Here is a 20399-nt window from a genome sequence, read left to right as displayed (position 1 = left end):
AGGGAAATTGATCCAATGACCTAGATATTTCCATTAAACATTGCTTAATAATTTCACTGGGCTTGTTAGAATTCGAACTCAGAACTCCAAAATGGGTTCATGGTTTTAAGTGTACCATCATAATTCATCCGGTTTCTCTTGGATAGATCTCAGGATGAATTTGTTGTATCTGATGAGAACCCAGATGAGAGTGAAGAAGACCCACCATCTAACGATGACAGCGACACTGATTTCTGTAGCCGAAGACTAAGGCGACACCCCTCCCGGCCCATGAGGCAGAGCAGGCGTTTGCGGAGAAAGACCCCAAAGAGAAAGTGCTCTGACGATGACGAGGAGGAGGAGTCTGAGGAGAACAGCAGAGACTCTGGTAAAGATAATTCATATCCACAGCTCACTAAGGAAATTCTTGTAACTTCTGGAACTAAAATTTCTTAAAATAAAATTCCGTTCAATTGTAATGTAAGCTGTCTGATGAAACTTTGTGTTCTATTCTTAAAAACTCGCCACTAATTAAATCTTTCACATAAAGCACATCTGAGAAGACAGATAGGACAGATGTGTTCACTTCATGCCGAACTCGTTTACATTCGTGATGAATCCTTTGGTGCATTGTGTTTCCAGGCCTGGACTTCACCTCCAGAGTGTTTCTTGGGAATCGTTTTTAATAATCTCAGAACATTTTTCCTCAGATGTCTAGCTGTTAGAGAAAGATCACTAATCATCTCTAACATTTAGATAATAATCAGTGATTTATTAGTTTTTATAAGTTATCAGTGGTTGATGTTATTTATAGCTATGCTCATCCCTATTAATTAAGTAAAGAGAGGCACGACAGATAAGATGCTCCAATGGATTGGCAGATAGGTAGCTGTCATCTTATTGAGGAAATGCTACAGACAGGAGTATTATATCCCAACTCGGGCCAGGCTTGTGGAGTTTTTTGTTTTGTTTATGTTTTTTTCTAAACCTTTTGAGTAAGTGGAGACATCAGACCCCTTTATCAGTGATTATTTGCTGAAAACAAGAACATTTTCTTACATAACTGAGTATAATATCAAAATGGGGAATTTTTATATTGATAAAATACCATTAACTTATCAATAGTACACATTCAGATATCATCAGGTACCCCAATATTGTCCTTTATGTAAATATTTTTTTCCTGGTTGAGGATCCAGTTCAGGATTATGTTATGCATTTATTCATGTCTCTTTGGTCTCCTTTTATCTGTAATATTCCTGAAACGTTGTCTTTGTTGACCACAACATTTTTTAAGAATACACACTAGTTAATTTGTAAAATATAACTCATTTGGTTTTATGTTTACTTGTGATTAGATTCTCGTTATACATTTTTGGCCAGAATATCACATAATTACTGTATGTCCTCCAAGTCTCTATTCTTTTCCCTTTGTAATTAATAAGTAATTCATACAAGATATTTTGAGGCTGTAAATACCTTGTTCCTTATCAGATGTTGCACCCACTAGCTTTAGCATTTGTTGATGATTTTCTAACTCCTTCCTTCCTATTTATTACTTGCTGTTCTATAAGAAAGAGCTTTCTGTTCTGCCCTGTGTATTTATTTCTTTGGTATCAGTATGGATTTAATGGATTCTTATTTCAGTCTTATTACCATCACTATTTTGACTCAGTTTGTCCTAGATTTGGCCTTTAAACTGTTGGCTAGCAGTTTTTGAATATTTGAAATCCATTAGAGAACAAAACTAGATGTGATGATTCAGTGAGATGTGTTAGCGTTCCTGAAAACTACTCTGATATAATGTCACAGCCTGATTCTGGTTTATTGATCAGAGATGACGTGACAGGAACAGTGCTATCTAGCAGTGCTTTGGGAGTTAAAGTAGCCCTGTGAGTTGTATTCAGCAGCTTTTAATTCCGCATGGGTAAAAGCCAGAGGTATAACCCCAGTTGTGTACTTGAAACAGGCTCATCAGTTTCCTGTGGTTAGCAAGTTTAACCTCTGCAGTGCATTGTGATGCCATGACTGTAGCCATGCAGCTGTATTCACAGGAACAGCAGGTTGTCATGAGGCAGAACAGCAACCATCCACCAGGAAGGAAGGTGGTGGCAGCCAGCTGGGTAGCTCCAGGTTGTATGAGACAAGGTTTATGAAAAACTTTTTTTCCTTTGGCTGTGCCACAGGATCTTAGTTCCCCCACCAAAGATTGAACCCAGGCCCTTGGCAGTGAGAGCACAGAGTCATAGCCACTGGACTGCCAGGGAATTCCCAATAAAACATTTTTTAATCTTGAGGTTAACTGCTAGTATGATATATTTGTGAGCTTTGGCATTAAAACTCCCTTGAGATGTACTCATATTATTAAGAAGAAAATTGGAGATTTATAAAAGTTACTGTTCATTTAAAAGTTATGACTGAACTCTGGATAATAGCTTTATATTTTTATAAGGTAAACTAACATTTCTGTTTGGTGGAATTGAAAATTAAAATTTGTACTTGACTTCTTTTTCCTTTCTATCCACCCCCCCTTTTTTTTTAAACAGAAAGTGACTTTAGTGATGACTTTAGCGATGATTTTGTAGAAACTCGGCGAAGAAGGTCTAGAAGGAACCAGAAGAGACAAATTAACTACAAGGAAGATTCAGAAAGTGATGGTTCCCAGAAGAGTTTACGACGTGGTAAAGAAATCAGACGAGTTCACAAGCGTAGGCTCTCTAGCTCAGATAGTGAAGGTAAGGAATAGCTCTCCAGTTTACAGACATTAGGACAAGGCAGCAGTACAGATTTTAAAGTGAACTCACGTTGATGATTCTGTACCATTTCTTAGAAATTTAATATAGCCCATAGTATCTTTGAGATAAAACCCATTATTTTATGCCTGGTTAGCTTGTAGTTCAAATAACTGACACTTGATAAGATACTAATTTTTAAGTTCTTCATTGTAATAATTAAATTCTTCATTGAAACTAGAAAAGTGTCAGAAAATTGTGATCTGTTAACAAGATTTCTTTTGCTTCCTGATAATTTATGGCCCTCGTTTTGAAATAACCTCCTGTGCCCTGAATAGCTGAACAGTTGCAAGCCAAGAGGGTCCACTGTCTCTCTTCACCTTGACAGTGAGCTTTAGTCAGTAAACTTTTATTTCTTAATGGCTTTAGCTGTGCACCATACCAGAATTACAAGTTCTAAAATATGAATTTGTGATGTCCAGTTAGTCTTTGTAGTTATTCTAGAGTTCTTCTCATTTTAAATGATTCTAACCTTCACCTTCCCCCATTTCCTTTTTATATATTTAATTCTCCATTGTTTATGATCTGTACTGAAGATAATTTGCTTTCATAGATCCTTGTCAATTAAGTTTGAGTCCAAGCCAGGAGAGTAAAGGAAAAAAATGTTTGGGTAAGGGAGACTAAAGACGGGAGGGTAAACATCTGGGTGAATGTGTGTCTCTTCTTGTGTCATTAAAGACAAATAGAAATTCATTAATTCAGCTGTTAAAAATAAATACTTAATGAACTAGTTACTGTCCTAGGCACTGGGAATAGAACAGTGAAAAGAATAACCAAAAATATAGCTTCCTCATGTAACTCTTATTTTTGTTGGGGGAAGAGAGACAATAACCATGACAAATAAGTAGATATATTAGGTGGATATAAGTGCTATGGAGAAAAGTAGAAAGGGAGGGTTGGGGGAGTAGCTGGAATTTCAGATAGAGTACCAAAGGAATGCCTCCCTCAGAAGTCAGCATTTGAATAAAGACCTATAAAAAGAGTTGATTCCCACCTGTGGTGAGTGGGGACTGTTACCCAAAGGTGGGGTCTGGGTACTCAGCACACAAAAGCCAATAAATAGGCCAGGTTGGTGGAAAGCAAAGTTTGCTTTATTTCAGATGCCAGGCACTGGAGAGAGGTGGAAGGGGTTGGTGAGGGGTGGGAAGGGTGGACATCTGTTGAAAGACTGACTCCCCTCCTGACAAGCAGGCCATGAGAGCTTTTATAGGCTGAGGGAAGGGGCTGCAGGCAGAAACAGCACAGTCAACTCAAATTGGTCATCAGTGGTCTGACCAGCATCCTCTTGGTTGTTTTAGGTACAGTTAATCTTTAATTCCAGGGTTGGTTTATTCCTGTTTCTCTGAAGCCAGTTCTTGGGATTGTAGCAGCTCATGTCACAACTACAGTCTGGTCATCATTAACTTCTTCATCTGGGGTTTCAGTATCTGTAAGACAGCTCACAGGATGAGGCTCAGAAAGTTATCTATAGCCCTTGAGAAGTAACTAAAGGTCCTTGACTATGCTTAATGACTATTTTATTATTATTTGATCTCCTTTGACTGTTTTTCTTTGTTTCTGCATTTTCTCATTTCTCTTATTCTTAAACTTATTCTTTGACTAAAGTTTTCCACAGAATTTAGTCTGTGGAAATGCAGGCAGAAGACATGGGGGGCAAGGACCATAGAGTCTTGCTCCGTTTAGTACCATGTTGGATAGATAGATAATGCAGTAAGCCATTGTATAGACTTTGGACTTTATTCTGTGTGAAATGAGAAATGATTGGAAGATTTTGAACAAAGGAGTGATATTATCTGACTTACATTTTCATATGGTATCTATGTTATGAGTAAATTAAAGGGCATAGGGAGGGAATCTAGGAGTCTAGTGGGGGGGGGGTCATTAAAATAGGCCAGGTGAGAGATGATGGTGGGTGAGACTGGAGCAGTAGCACTAAAGGGGTGAAAAGCAGTCAGATTATGGATATCTTTGAGTATAGCCCACAGAATTTACCATTGGATTAGGTGGGGAAAAGAAGGAAATCAAGGATGACTGAGTGATTAGAAGAATTGAGTTGCCAGTAACTAAGACGGTAGAGACCAGAATTGTGCAAGGTTGAGGAGGAAGTGTCGGATCTTGGTTCTGCCTGTTTAGAAATCCAAGCATAGATGTTGAGTAGGCAGTTTGATACATGAGCCTGGAATTTAGGGATTGGTTGCCTAAAACAAATGTGAGAGTCACCATCAAATGGGTGGTATGCAAATCCATGAGACCAGGTGAGATCAAGTACAGACAAAAGAAAACATTTAAGGGCTACCAAGGACATTTAATAACATGGAAAGAGAGTGCAGTATTTCAGATGCATTGTTTAGTTTTAATTTTCCCTTATTGGTATGTTTACACAATTCTCTAATTTGAGGGTTAGTGGGAAGGAGTTACTTAGTTTGTGACCAACCTGTCTTTATTTAATTTAAGGATTTTGCTCTTTCCTAAAATCATAGATAAAGTATACTATGAATCATATTGGGCATTCTTGTGAGAATGAGAAGAGAGAGAAATGAGGCCAGTTACTGAAGGGAAATATATATGTACAAGCAAGTCTGAAAGTAGGACATGGGATGAATATGGGAGGAAGAAGAGGATTACTTATATCTGTTAATGGTTAACTGTGCCAATGGCTTAAATGTGCTGTTTATTCTAGAGAGCTATATGTCCAAGAACTCTGAAGATGATGAGCTAGCTAAAGAATCAAAGCGGTCAGTTCGAAAACGGGGTCGAAGCACAGATGAGTATTCCGAAGCAGATGAGGAGGAAGAAGGTAAACCATCCCGAAAACGGCTACACCGGATCGAGACAGATGAAGAGGAGAGTTGTGACAATGCTCATGGAGATGCAGATCAACCTGCCCATGACAGCCAGCCCAGGGTCCTGCCCTCAGAACAAGACAGCACCAAAAAACCCTATCGGATAGACAGTGACGAGGAAGAGGACTTTGAAAATGTAGGCAAGGTGGGGAGCCCATTGGACTATAGCTTAGTGGACCTACCTTCCACCAATGGACAGAGTCCGGGCAAAGCCATTGAAAACTTGATTGGCAAGCCAGCTGAGAAGCCTCAGACCCCCAAGGACAGCAGCACAGGCAGTGCAAGCCTGGCCCCCAATGGGACGAGTGGTGGGCAGGAGGCAGGGGCACCCGAAGAGGATGAAGATGAGCTTCTAAGAGTGACTGACCTTGTTGATTATGTCTGTAACAGTGAACAGTTATAAGACTTTTTTCCATTTTTGTGCTAATTTATTCCACGGTAGCTCTCACACCAGCGGGCCAGTTATTAAAAGCTGTTTTATTTTTCCTAGAAAACTCCACTACAGAATGACTTTTTAGAAGAAAAATTTCAACAGACCCTGAAGTCTTTCTGTGAAGTGACCAGTTTTGAACTTTGAAGATAAATAATTGCTGTAAATTCCTTTTGATTTTCTTTTTCCAAGTTCATGGTCCTTGGTAATTTCAGTCATGGGGAAAAAAAAATCTTATTATAACAACAAAGATTTGTATATTTTTGACTTTATATTTCCTGAGCTCTCCTGACTTTGTGAAAAGGGTGGATAAGAATGCATTCCAAATCTGTGAGGGCCCAAAACAGAATTAGGGGTGGGAGAAAGCACTTGTGCTTTTAGCTTTTTCATATTAAATATATATTATATTTAAACATTCATGGCATAGATGATGATTAACAGACTGTTTAAAAGTTCAAGTCCGTATTGTTGCAATTTAAGAATTGTAGATAACATCATACATAAGTCATTTTAGTAACAGCACTCATGAAATCAACTTGTTTACTATTGAAGATAACCACACTTAAAAAGAAGAGACCGATAAAAAGATACCATCGTAAAAAACTGTAACCTAAGTTTCTGTTATAGCGGAGTTTCTTGTTTTTAAAAAAAATCATCTGAAAAGCATTTGTATAGTGAAATGTATAATGAAGCTTTGACAACCAGGTTGTGCTAATAGCAAATTTTTTTAAACAGCTTTATGCAGTGGTGATGATGTGGCCTTTAATATGCCATCGTGGAGAGTTATTAGTGAAATGAGTGTGGTCTTTCTTAAGGCCCAAGTGGACTGTAAACTTTGCAGATAATGTAACTCTTGTTTTCTGGCCACTTAATATTTAAATATCTGAATTATCATTTTCAAAGAAATACACCTATACATAACATACATGAAGAGATGGATGCTAAGCTGACTGCAGTATTTTAGCACATTTGAAGAAGGGGAAAGGATTTTCAGGTGAATTTTAACTGGTCTATTCTTGCCCTTAGTATCTACTTCAAATTGAAGTCTACAAACAAAGCAGTTCCTTTGGGAGGTTTTTAGTTTGAATTTTAGCATGTGTGTGTGTGTGTGCGTGTGCGTGTGTGTGTATGTATATGTGTGTGTGTGTTAGAATTTCCTATCTGCCTGGATATATTAGCAGGGTTTGAATGTAGTTTTGGCCATTGGCCATTAGACCTCTATTAAAATTCATTAATAGTCACATGACCAACATAGAGTTGATTGAAAACCACCAATATACTTAACAGCTATATCCATTTCAAACATCTCAACATTTTAAAGAAAGATAAGCCCTTTGTTTCAAGAAAATAGGGGTTTGTAACTAACTAAATATCTAACATGTAATTGACACTAAAATATGAACTTTGTCTTAGTTTCTGTTTCAGCTGTAAAATTTCAGGCAGAGCCATAAATAACGTTGTACAGAGTGTAGCACTTGTGATTAAACCTTGCCTGTCAAATTCTGAAACTTCCAGCCATTACTTCTGTGAATACTTTTGCCCTGGGATTGGGTTTTCTGTTTCAAGTGTTGTGTCTGTTGCCGGCAATGGACACACCATATCTGCTGCTGGCCCAAGGAACTTCATTGATTTTTCTTTGCAAATTAAGCATTCTATGTGCTAGTCAGTGAATAATAAAGCACTTCTCTTTTTTATTATTAAAAAGCTGGCATTAGACTTGCATTATAAATACCTCTAGAAACTTCACACTCTTTCTTTTCCTCCCTTCACAGGTGTTGCCCTTAAATCTTATCTTTTGGCCTTGAAAGTTCATAGCTGTTGTTTTTCACTTGTTGGTTCCTGTTTGTTTGTTTCACCTTAGTTCTGTAGTACCTGCCCATTAATATTTTTGCTTTGATTCTAGCAGTGTATATGTAATCTGTATAAAAAATAAAATAATGAAAGCAGCCTAAAAATAGGATGCACCAGTAGCATGTGGTTCCAAGCAAGTTGTGATTTTTATTTTGAGACAATATTCCACCAGAAGGGAGTGAAGGACTTATATTCCCAGACAGTAAGCAGGGCTATGTAAGGAGCCACATTCACTTACCAGGCCTGCTTTCTGGTTAGGTTTGTCCCATTTATTTGAAAGTCAGTTAAGAATGTGAGCCTTTTAACTATATTAAACAGGAGGCAATAGAAGGATTCCTATTAATGCATGGTAAGTGGTTAGAATGTGCAGGTGGCCTATCCTGCCCCCCGTCTTCTGCTACCATTTTAGTCCTGCAACGGGGAAAAGCCACTAAGGTATAGAAAATCCCTCTCTCTACCTCCGGACACACGAGCTCCTGCTTCAACCTGTTCTCTTCAGTTAAGCAAACGACAAGAAGTGTTAAATGGGTAGATTATTTATTTTACAGGATGCCTAATGTGAAATAAGTTCTTTTTACCCTTCTGCCACAGACAGCAAAATGTTAATTTTTATCTTAGTAAAGACTGAGTATTCCATTTAGCAAATGTCTCACTGACATGGGTTATGATGCCACTTTTGCTGCCTGTTATTTACCAAACTTGAATTAAGTGTTTGTGAACTCAATAGTGAGTGTTTCCTTTTGAATTCCCCTTATATTCTGATTAAATCGGTTAACTTTGCTTCATCTACAGAGAGTACAATCCAAGCACCTGATAGTTACAAATTATCATGCAGATAGGTTAATCATGGCTGATGAAATGTTGAACAGTTCACAAACAATTCTGCTGCTTGGTGTTTAGATTCAGTCCCTCAAAGAGTCTTGTGTTTGCTGAAATACCAACTCTGAACATGCTTTGAAGAAGTTAAAAAGAACAAAATATAGGAAAAAGAGAATGTTCTATATCCAAAGACATAATTCAGTCATTAGGAATGGTCCTAATTCAGACATTAGGACTGCTGTACAGGAAAGCAGCAATTCATCTAGGGTTTAGAACATCTTGGATTCTTGTAATTAGAGTACTGACCATGGATTTAGGCTCCCAGTAGCTGCTATATAATAATAGAACCCCTTAATACTCTAAAGCCCCTTTTTGGAAGTATAAATCAGACTCCCAATATCAAACTCCACTATAGCAAATGTATTAAGGAGAGATGTAGTTTAGTACTCAGAATATTTAGTTTGCAGTTTCTGTAAAGGTTGAAAAACTAGCCAAATTTTCACAAAGCAGAAACTTTGAATTGAAATTTGTGAAAACTCAGACTGAAAATAAAATGTTTTTGTTTTGTAGACATGTGCTGATGAAATAGTGTTTCGTGTAAACATTTTCTGTTGTTGGCACAGTACTAGAGAATGATGGCAGAGATATTTTCAAGAATATACCTGATTTATTAAGGATGGATTTCCTTGGCACATCTTTTTCCAGTTGGTCAAGGCTGCAGATTCTGAGAATAAAAAGGAGTTTCATTTAGAATAAATTCATGTCTGATTTTTTTTAAATGACTGCCAAAGAATCAAGGACTTCAAATGCTAAAGAAGTTGTTGGAAAAAAGATTTTTAAGCAAATTAACAGCACATTATGAACTCCAGTTTTTACTTTTTGATTGATGGAACCCATCCCATGATACACAAAGAACGTACATAAAGAAAAATGTAGGCCTGCTTAGAGTTTAAAAAGAGGGGAAATGTTAGCTATTTTTAAGTGGGATTGACGGAATTTTCTCTGTCACAAAGAATTCCTTTTAGCCTATGTTTGTGGGGATAAGAGGTGTGAGCCATTCTCTAGTCCTACTGTACAATTGAAAGGAATCTAATTGAATCTACAAGTTTAATATTCAGAAAAAGTTGTGAACTCTGCCCTTCACCGACAGTGAACAAGGTCCCTGATTTCATGGCATCGCCTCACAGCTATAGGACAAGTATTCAAAAATCCAGATCTTTTTAAAATGGAATGAACATATATATGTATGTATATATATATATAAATTAATATGTATATACATATCTTAGATGTTAGAAGAAATAAAAATGAACCCTTTGAAGTTATTTGACACAAGAAAAAAAACATAATTGTAACTGATGTGAGATTATGAACATAATTACAGAAAGCCTAGAGAAAAATAGTGAAGTTCCTCTTCTTGGTTTAACATCCTGGTTCTCCCAAGAAGCAAGAATGCCAAGACTGCATACCTTCTGTATCTACCTAGTCCTCTGTTTAATATCTGTTATTAAACCTCCTTAGAATAAAATCCATTCCTATTTTATCCACCATTCCCAGTGTGTACCTGTAATCCTACCTTGGAAGTGGCAAGCTAACTGCTGATATACTTCATTGTTTTATACCAATCCTGAAAGACAAGAACTTTTATTATCAATGTATTTAAACTGAGTTATTTTGTTATATGTATACTTAATAATTTGTCTTCAAAATATTTCACTCTTAAATTATCATTAACATTTTTTTGAGTGCCAAGAATTGCTAAGTAACTATGTAACATATATGAAGATAGTCATTCCCCAGGAATCAAACAGTCATTATAAGCCAAAATGTAGTGTACTTGGTATGTAACTACCCTAGACGGTACACTCAACACTTAAAAATTCATGTAAACCCTCTCAGAAATTGATTAGAATACGATTTCTCTTAGTGAATTTTTTTTCATTTTGCTTATGTAAGGTCAATTTTTTTTTCATTTTATATTTATACCATTTCACTCTGGGAAATACTGAAAACCCAATTCTGGCACATTGTAGTGATTTCAATTAATAAAGATTTTTATTTTAATAGCTAAGATGTCTATCCTATGCATAAGTTATATGAGAGGGCATAACAAATTATTAGGTAGAAATTAATTAATCTCCTTAGACATTGTGAATGAGGAAAAAAAAGCATTTTTAAAAAAAAGCATTTTTTTTTTTTTTTGCCAAACCGGTACAAGCTAGAAAATGCACTAAGGACTGAGTGACCTGCCTTGTTCATTTTGCCACTGGATGATGTAAGTTAAGAATGGAATTGTTAGCCCTAACTATATATTTTCTTGACTTTCATCAGTTTCTAAAGAAATCTAATTTAAGTGTTTGGGGTTTTGTTTGACGTGTATTTATTGAGTTCTGGTCTTAGACCAGGAGCTAGCTGCATGTCACGTTTATTGGATGGCCAAGAACACAGTTATTGGGAGACAATGGCTCAAAACCTTCTGAATCATTTAACTTATTTTGTATGTTACAAAAGAAAAAAAGTTTATTTTGCTTGAGAGTCACATTTTTATAACTGTACAGCTTTTAAGGGATGGGAGGTGGAAAATACCCTAAAATAGGATGTAGATTTTTACAATTGTGTTTATGCTAGAACATCTACAGGTGCATTATGTAATTAAACCTAAAATTGTTTAAAATTTTGTGCCATGGTCTTTTTCATTCTGCCCTTTAGCAGAGCTGGTGCATGTCAATACTGCTATATGGACAAGCCTTGAAATTAGGCTAATAACCTGTCTCCAAAGCTTTAAGATCATTGCATGAAAATTACACACACACACCTACTTAGACATCCATACATAGATCTAGTTTATTTTAGTGTAAATGGATTTTCAATTTTAGAACAGCTATTATAACTCAAATTTGGCAGTTAATGATATTTTCTTAAAGTGTGATTTTCGTGATGCTTAACTAGGGTTTTCTCAATGTTGGTCTGGTGTTGTGTTCTATTATGAAAGTAACGTCTTGATCATGGTATCTGAGTTGTAGCTTGCCCAAACCTGCCTGGGGTTTTTCATACACCTTGAAAGGGTGTACCCTGTGCTGGGATGGGGGGATTGGGAGCGGAACACAGCTTTGTTTCTTTTCAATCTGTAAAAGAAGTAAAAACTAGAATTGTTCGATTTGGTTCTTGTAGACTCAATTCAGTAGACTTAATTCCATGGGAATAGTTGTCTGCTGGAGGCATGGCAGGAAGGGATATCAGATTCAAAGTCAAATTCCCTTCTTATTTGATAAATACTTTGAAATCTTATAGAGCTGTTAATTATAGCAGTCTTTTACATGGCACATTTTTAATAAGTTATATTGATACCTCTGTTTAAACACCAGTGCTTTTTGCCATCTGATAATGTACCATTCTGATTTCTCACTTTTGTAGCACAAGTGTATTCTTGTAAAGAATTAAATTCATAATGTCTATCTAAGTTACCTTTATCTATTTCCAGTTACTGTGGGATGTCAGTTTCTTTGCTATCCTCATCTATTCAGAAATGAAGCTTGGGAATCATGAATTTCCAGGCAAAGAATATAAATCCCAGATAAGAATTTGTAGATGGTATATGTTAGATTCCCATTTTAAACTAATAGCTAGGATCCAGGGAGTGTTTGATCAAAATGCCTCTTGGGTTTTCAGACATGCTTATATGAAATGCTTTATTTTCCTATGCATAAAAAATATTCCTAGATACGTTCTCAGAATGCTTTATTTTGTTTCTAGGAGATGAGCGCTAAAGCAGACTCCAAGATTAACATAAAACTCTTGAGGTAATAAGGAATGTGGTATTACCTAAACAGAAGCTGGCATGCTCTCTGCCACATAAGACATACTGCATGTGTAAGGGGGGGAAAAACATGAAAACTGGAAGTGTGATTCCAATAACGCACAAAGTAAATTTTGTGCATAGAAAATACGGGAATTCCTGGTAGCTTAAAGCTTCAGGGGTTAACTGCAGTGTATGAACACCTAGTGTGTTAGAATTGCAGTGCATAGTTGTTTGAATACAATATTCCTGTAAGTGACAACCAAAATATGTTGTGGCTCGTGCCAATATTTTTGTTAATGAAATGTTCAATGTCTCACTACAGTCTGATCAGAACTCTTGGTGTTATAAGATAGGCCTAAAAGCTATTTTATGGCTACTGGCCTAATTGTGTAACTTTTTTCTTTCAAAATGTTTTATTATAATACTTCTGTCATTTCTTTCACTTAATATATGTCAATTGTCATAATAAAAAATTAAATAATTTGATGTATTTAGCATGATGTGTTTGCAAATTTAGTTTATTTTAAACTTTGTAGCACATAGAAAGCTAAGAATTTTCTGTAACTGTTGATGAAGGTTGAAAGTTTTTATCACCCCAAAATAGATGAACTGTTCTCTTACTATCTAGAAAGTAAATTTGCAAGTGCATCAATTTTCCCAAAATAATTGTTATAGCTGTTTGCCAAGGATGTGAATTATAGATATTAGAAAGCTATTCTTGATTTCTATCTTCAGCCTCTGGAGAACTGACACATTAAGAGGCCTTGGACTTGTTTTGTGTTGCCCTGTGAAAGCGCGGAACTAGACCAGAGGGCAGAAGCCATAAGGCAAAAGTTTTCCATTTATTTTTTGGAAATACTTTTTTACAGAGTTCTTTAATAAATTGGGAGTGAATTCTCACCAATCAGGGATGTTTGGGTTTAGGTTGAACTGCCATTTGGTGGGAGTTTAATAGATAAACACATTTTAAAAGGGGTTAGACTTCTAAGGGGCCCTTCCAAATCCTCAGTATAATTCTCATCTATAAATGTTGGATTTCATAGATTTTTCCTTACTCTTGAAATACAGTAGGAGTCACAACAAACTCATTTTTTTCCCCAACAAACTAGGAGAGTTAATTATTTGCAGTTCTGATACAAAATACTGATAAACTAGTAAGTAAAGAACTTCTTGGATCAGAATTTCACTTAATGAAGTGAAAACTTATTTATGCTGGCAAGAAATGATTGGCTACAGTGCTTCTCAGTGATTTATTTGAAATGTTCACTTAAACAAAATTGGTTAAATGGAGGTGAGGTGCTGTGTTTGAGGCCAAGGGTGACAGTGCTGTGACAGACTTGAGAGTGTTCAAAGCTCCTTTCTGGAGCTGAGGGTGGTGTCCAGAACATGACTGTCAGCCCACATCCCTTTCAGGCTATGAGACCAGAGAATATAAAAGAGTTCTTTGCTTTTGAAAACTGAGAATTGGTCTTCTCTACTGTGATCATTTAATAGTTGTAGAATTACAAAAAGTAATGAAAATATTCTAGTGAAACTAAATGTTGCATGAGGTGAATGGTTTGTGTCATTTTGATTCTTTAGTCACTTTGCATAAGCTCTTTAAGGTCTTAAAAGTCTAAAATGGAAAAACACTCTAAGGATATGTGACTTCATATTTGTGATATTAATTTTGCACATAAAGTCATATTTCAAAAGCAAAGTTAACTAGGAGCTTACTAGTTCATGGTATAAGTCACTCTTTAGTATTCCTGTTGACCGTTTCAGAGCTACTTTATCCACACGAGCATCCGTCCTTCTCTCCAGCCTCCAAGGAACAGATCTCACCTCTGTTTTTGCCATATCCCCTTTGCCTGTGTCCTTGATCTGACCCCTTCCCTGTTGCCTCCTCTGGGTCTTCCTATCTCACAGATTCCTCTCTGTTTTCTCTATATGTACAAAGATCTCCCTTATGGAAAACAAGGGTCATCCTGTCTCCCATTTAATCTGCCTCTCCATTATTACCTCCTTGACTAGCAGTCTTTAAAATAAATGGATTATTGAAATGTTAAACTAAATTTGAAAACTCTCACTGAATTGTCAGAAATTTCTAAGAGAAACTTTAGGACTAGTAGGCTTCTCAGGAGCATACTTGAACTCTATCATTAGGAACAACTGTTAGAGCTGGAACTTACAATAGGAGAGAGTCCTCCCTCTTCCCTGCACTTGTTTCTTGTTTTTCTGTTGAAACGACCATTTTCTTTTCTCTTTGGCATTATTGCTTGCTAGTGGAATGCCAGTAACTATACCATAATTTCATGCAATCAAATAGCTTTTACTCTAGAGGAAGGACTTATTAACAATGATAGAACCCTATTTAGAACCTGTGCTGTCTCTAATTTGAACCCTAGAAGTATATTTTACATATTTTAAGTCTAAAATTATTTTTTAAAAGAATGAATTTTGAGGGTAACTAGGGCTTACCATGGAGAAGGAAATGGCAACTCACACCATTATTCTAGCTTGGAGAATCTCATGGACAGGGGAGTCTGGTGAGCTACAGTCCACGGGGTCACAGAGTCAGACAGGATTGGAGCGACTTAGCATGGCATGGCACGGCAGGGCTTACCCCCATCAAGGAGAAGCAAGCTGGCTCAATTCTAGAAAATCAGAAAGTTAGCTTCATGTTCAGACTGCTTGAGAAGGCAGGCAGGGCTGGAATTTTACTGAGAGATTCCACAAGCAGAAACAGATAACTGCCAAAGAAGCAAGGATGAAAGGTAGGGACCCACAGCCAGAAAAGGCATATGGGAAGAGGAGAGAAGGCTTGGAAGCAGTCTGTGTGTAGGATGATTGTCCTGTGAATTTAATAATACGGATTTGCTTATGGAATAAAAGTACTTGTAAATTTTATTTTAAAACCTTTCTTATTGTTACTTTAAAATTTATTTATTTTCGGCTCTGCCGGGTCCTTGTTGCTGTCTAGGCTCTCCTTTCGTTGTGGCAAGTGGAGGCTCCTCTCTCGTTGCCGTGCACGGGCTTTCTCTGGTGGCTTCTCCTGTTGTGGAGCATGGGCTCTGGGGCGTGTGGGCTCAGTAGTGGGGTTCCTGGGCTCCAGAGCACAGGCTCAGTGGTTGTGGCACAGGGGCTTAAGTTGCTCAGTGGCATGTGGGATCTTCCTGGACCAGGGACTGAACCTGTATCTCCTGCATTGGCAGGCGGATTCTTTACCACTGAGCAAAAGGGAAGCCCTCTTCTTGTTTTTTTTAATTGACAATAACTCGCATGCCATAAAGTTCACCATTTTAAAGTGTACAATTCAGTGGTCTTTAGTATATTCACACGGTTGTCATCAGCCCCCAAAATAATCCCATCTTATTAGCAGTCACTCACCATCCCTTCTCCAAGTCCCTGGCAACTGCTAATCTATTTTCTGTCTATAAGGATTTGCCTGTTCTAGATATATGATACAAGTGGAATCATACACTATGTGGCCTTTTGTGTCTGACTTCTATTTAGCATGTTGCATATTTTCATCTATATTTTAGAATGAATCAGTACTTCATCCCTTTTTATAGATGAATAATATTCTACTCTGTGGATATACCACATCTTATATATCCATTAATCACTGGAAAAATATTTGGATTGTTTCCACTCTTGGGCTATTATAAATAATAAACATTTGTGTACAGGTTTTTGTGTGGACATACGTTTTCAACTCTGTCAAGTAAATCATTTGCCCATTTATCTATTTTATGTCTTTGGCCTCACTGGGTCTTGGTCGCGTCATACAGGATCATGCGGGGTCTTTAGCTGCAGCAGCATGTGAGCTCTTAGTTGCAGCACGAGTTCCAGTTCACTCAGGGATGGAGCCTGGACCCCTGAGTTGGGACCGCAGAGTCCTAGCCACGGACCACAGAGAGGCCCCTCACTTGCCCATTTTTAAATTAGGTTATCTGTCTTAATAGTTGGTGTCCTTTATGTACCCTGGACACCAAAGTGAAAGTGAAAGTCGCTCAGTCATGTCTGACTCTTTGTGACCCCATGGACTGTATGGACTGTAGCCGGCCAGGCTCTTCTGTCCATGGGATTCTCCAGGCAAGAATACTGGCGTGGGTTTGCATTTCCTTCTTCAGGGGATCTTCCCCTCCCAGGAATATAACCTGGGTCTCCTGCATTTATAGGCAGATTCTTTACCGTCTGAGCTACCAGGGAAGTCCATCTTGGATACCAGACCCCTGCCAAATAAATGATTTGCAAATATTTCCTCCAATTCTGCAGGTTATTTTTTCACTTTCTTGATGGTGTCCTTTGACATAAATTTGATGGCATCCAGTTTTTCTGTTTTGTTTTTTGTTTTTGCTTTACTTGCACTTTAGATGTCTTACCTAAGAAACTGTTGCCTAATGCCTTTCTCAGCTATTTCTAAGGCCTCCTCAGACAACCAGTTTGCCTTTTTGCATTTCTTTTTCTTGGGGATGGTCTTGATCACTGCCTCCTGTACAATGTCATGAACCTCTGTTCATCATTCTTCAGGCACTCTGTATATCAGATCTAATCCCTTGAATCTGTTTGTCACTTCCACTGTATAATTGGAAGAGATTTGATTTAAGTCATATCTGAATGGTCTGGTGGTTTTCCCTAGTTTCTTCAATTTAAGTCTGAATTTGATAATAAGGAGTTCATGATCTGAGCCACAGTCAGCTCTCAGTTTTGTTCTTGCTGACTGTAGAGAGCTTCTCCATCTTTGGCTGCAAAGAATATAAGCAGTCTGATTTTGGTATTGACCATCTGGTGATGTCAATGTGTAGAGCCTTATCTTGTGTTGTGGGAAGAGGGTGTTTGCTATGACCAGTGTGTTCTCTTGGAAAAACTCTGTTAGCCTTTGCCCTGCTTCATTCTGTACTCCAAGGCCAAATTTGCCTGTTACTCCAGTTATCTCTTGACTTCCTACTTTTGCATTCAAGAGGCTCTTACAGTAGTTTAATTAAGAGATGACACGGCCTCAAGTGGGCAACGGTAGGGGAAGAGTGAGGTGTCACTTGACTCCTGAGACAGGAGTTAAGAAGTGACAGGATTGGTTGATGGGAGGCATTAGAATGTAGTCCTTGGAAGGTGCAGGCTGTGCTGCCCACCAGCTTAGTTTCTAAATCACACTCTGCCACTTTACTGGCTATGGACCTTGGGCCAGTTACTTCATCCTTCTTACCTGTTTTCTTATTTCTAAAATAGGAATAATGACAGCACTTATTTCTTAGGTATGTTGTGAAGATTAAACTAGTTGAGACAAAGTGCCTGAAACAGTCAGTACCCAGCACATAAGCCCTCCATAAGTGTTAGTTGCTATTTTCTTGTTAAAATAATAATAAATATGGTTATTATTACTGTATTACTGGATATGAAGAGTAAAAGAAATTAAGGAAATAATGATAAATTCCAGGCTTCTAATCTGAGCAACTCAATGGAATGAGGTATTTTTTTTATAAGACAGGACATTGGAGAAATAACAAAATTGAGAGAGAAAACTGTAAATTCAATTTTTTTTTTGCGGCCACACCACACAGCTTTTGAAATCTTTGTTCCTAGACCAGGGAATGAACCTGGGCCATGACAGTGAAAGCCCAGAATCCTAACCACTAGAGTAGTGGGGAACTCCTGTAAATTCAACTTTTTTCATGAAGACTATTTTTTAGAGCAGTTGTAGGTTTACAACAGGTTAGAGAGGATGGTATAGAGATTCCCATATACCCCCACTTCCACACATGTGTACCCTCCCCATAATCAACATTTGTTACAACTGAAGAACCTACATTGATGCATCATTGTCTCCCAAAGTCCATAGTTTATAAGTTCAGTTTTTGATAAGTTGAATGAGAGGTGCCTGAAGCACTTCCAAGTGGAGATGTCTAGCTGGCTATAGTATATAAATATTTGTAGTTCATTAGAGAGTTCTGGGATGGAGATACAGATTTGGTAATCATCCACACAGGTTAATTCAAATCATGGACAGGGATAAGCTTGCCAAGTCAAGCGTTTAAGGCAGCAGCACAGTGGTTAATACTGTTCAAGGTTCTTTCTCTTCTCTTTAGTAAGCATATTAGTGATCTATTGCTGTGTTTACCCCAAAACTTAGTTACTTTAAAAAACCACTATTTGGGACCTCCTAGTTGGGCTTCCCTGGTGGCTCAGAGGTTAAAGCGTCTGCCTGCAATGCGGGAGACCCGAGTTTGATCCCTGAGTCGGGATGATCCCTTGGAGAAGGAAATGGCAACCCACTCCAGTATTCTTGCCTGGAGAATCCCATGGAGGGAGGAGCCTGGTAGGCTAGAGTCCACTGCAGAGTCCGACATGACTGAGCGACTTCACTTTCACTTTCTTTGCTGGTTCAGTGGTTAAGAATCCACGCTTCCGCTGCAGAGGGCGCAGTTTTTAATCCCTGGTTGGGGAACTATGGCAACCCACTCCAGTATTCTTGCCTGGAGAATCCCATGGACAGAGGAGCCTGGTGGGCTACAGTCCATGGGGTCGTAGAGTCGGACACAACTGAGCGACTTAACTCACTCACTTTGGGGAACTAAGATACCTGCTTGCCCCTCAGCGTAACAAAACAAAAACAAAAGACACACCCAAACCCAACAGCTGTTATCTCACAGTTTCTGTCTGTCCGTGAATCTGACACAGTTGAGTTGGGTTCCTCTGCCTCAGGGTCACTCCCAAACCTGCAGTCAAGGTGTCAGCCAGGGCTGCAGGCAGTCAAAGCGTATAGGAGTACAAAGTACGTTTAAAAAAAAAAAAAAAGATGAAAAATCCAGCAGATCCTTGTGGTTACACTCTGTAACTTCCAAGGCTAAGTAAGAAGAGGCCATGCAGCTTCTGCCAGTCTCTTTCTTGGGATGCTCAACTTCCACACCCAGTTGCCAAGCTGTGAAGAAGCTCAGGCCACAGGGAAGGAAATGTAAACCTGTTCCAGCTGATAGTTCCCACAGAGGTCCTGACATCACCGTGTGTCTGCATGTCAGTAAAGAAGCCTCAGGCTCTCAGGATCTATTCCTACTACTTTCCACTAGTTCTCGTTTCAGCTCCATCTTTGCCATAAAGTTGTCACAAAGAGGAAATGAAGAAATAGTAAGGGTAAAGAGAGGAGCCTGGCGGGCTACAGTTAGTAAGGTCGCAAAGAGTCAGACACAACTGGAGCGACTTAGCACGTACGCCTTGAACGGAGCCTGACACTTAATACCCGGTTACCATTAGCTACTTTTATGATTATTTAAAAAGTTTTTATTAGCTCTTAATACTTTGCTTTTCAGTGTCTAATGAAGAAATAAAGAATTCCAAATCTAATGGATTAATTATTTTCCTTTCATTGCCCCATATGCTTGCTGACATAACTAGCTCTTCACCCAGGTTTAATTACCTCTTTGCGCTCGTTTGCACATCTGATACGGGGGATATGTGGATCGCGTACTAGGACGGCGTTAGGACCTAAACTGATGTCTGGGGCGTGGCTGTTGAGACATGAACAAGGCCCAGACGAGGCGGCCGCAGGTGAGAAGAGCCGAACCCACTTAGGAGACCGACTTGTAAATCAGTGTGGTCTTTCATTCCTATGCAACCTCAGGCAATGGACTGCCTGCCTTACCGTTCCGTTTCCCCTTCGGCAGAAAAAAGAAATTTATTATTTCCTGTGCTTCCTCTCTAACAGGGTTGCTGTGACGATCCTGAAGTAGGATGTGGGGAGAACGCTCCATTATTCCAAACCTGGAGCCTTAGAAATGCGAGGGAGAAGGGAAAGGCCGTAACCTGACAAACAGTCCTCTCAAGCCTGTGAGAGCTTGTCCTAGAACGTCTCATTTTTTTGGTACACGAGCTCGAATTCCGGGGCCGACTAAGTTACTCTTCCGGGGGGA

At 38.4% G+C, this 20399-nt stretch overlaps 1 protein-coding gene across 1 annotated transcript in view; it reads left to right on the top strand.

The window, feature by feature from the left end:
- RSF1 (remodeling and spacing factor 1) overlaps positions 1-13013 on the top strand; it is a 151330-nt gene extending 138317 nt beyond the window's left edge. Inside the window, exons 14-16 of the mRNA XM_043875457.1 lie at positions 147-367; positions 2526-2714; positions 5452-13013. Of these exons, the coding sequence (XP_043731392.1) occupies positions 147-367; positions 2526-2714; positions 5452-6017 (976 nt within the window). The 3' untranslated portion in view covers positions 6018-13013. The remainder of the gene's footprint in view (positions 1-146; positions 368-2525; positions 2715-5451) is intronic.
- Positions 13014-20399: the final 7386 nt, after the last annotated feature.

Source organism: Cervus elaphus, chromosome 2, assembly GCF_910594005.1.
Source record: "Cervus elaphus chromosome 2, mCerEla1.1, whole genome shotgun sequence".
NCBI lineage: Eukaryota > Metazoa > Chordata > Mammalia > Artiodactyla > Cervidae > Cervus > Cervus elaphus.
Note: the sequence above shows the minus strand (reverse complement) of the source record. Positions and strands in the feature narration are given on the sequence as shown.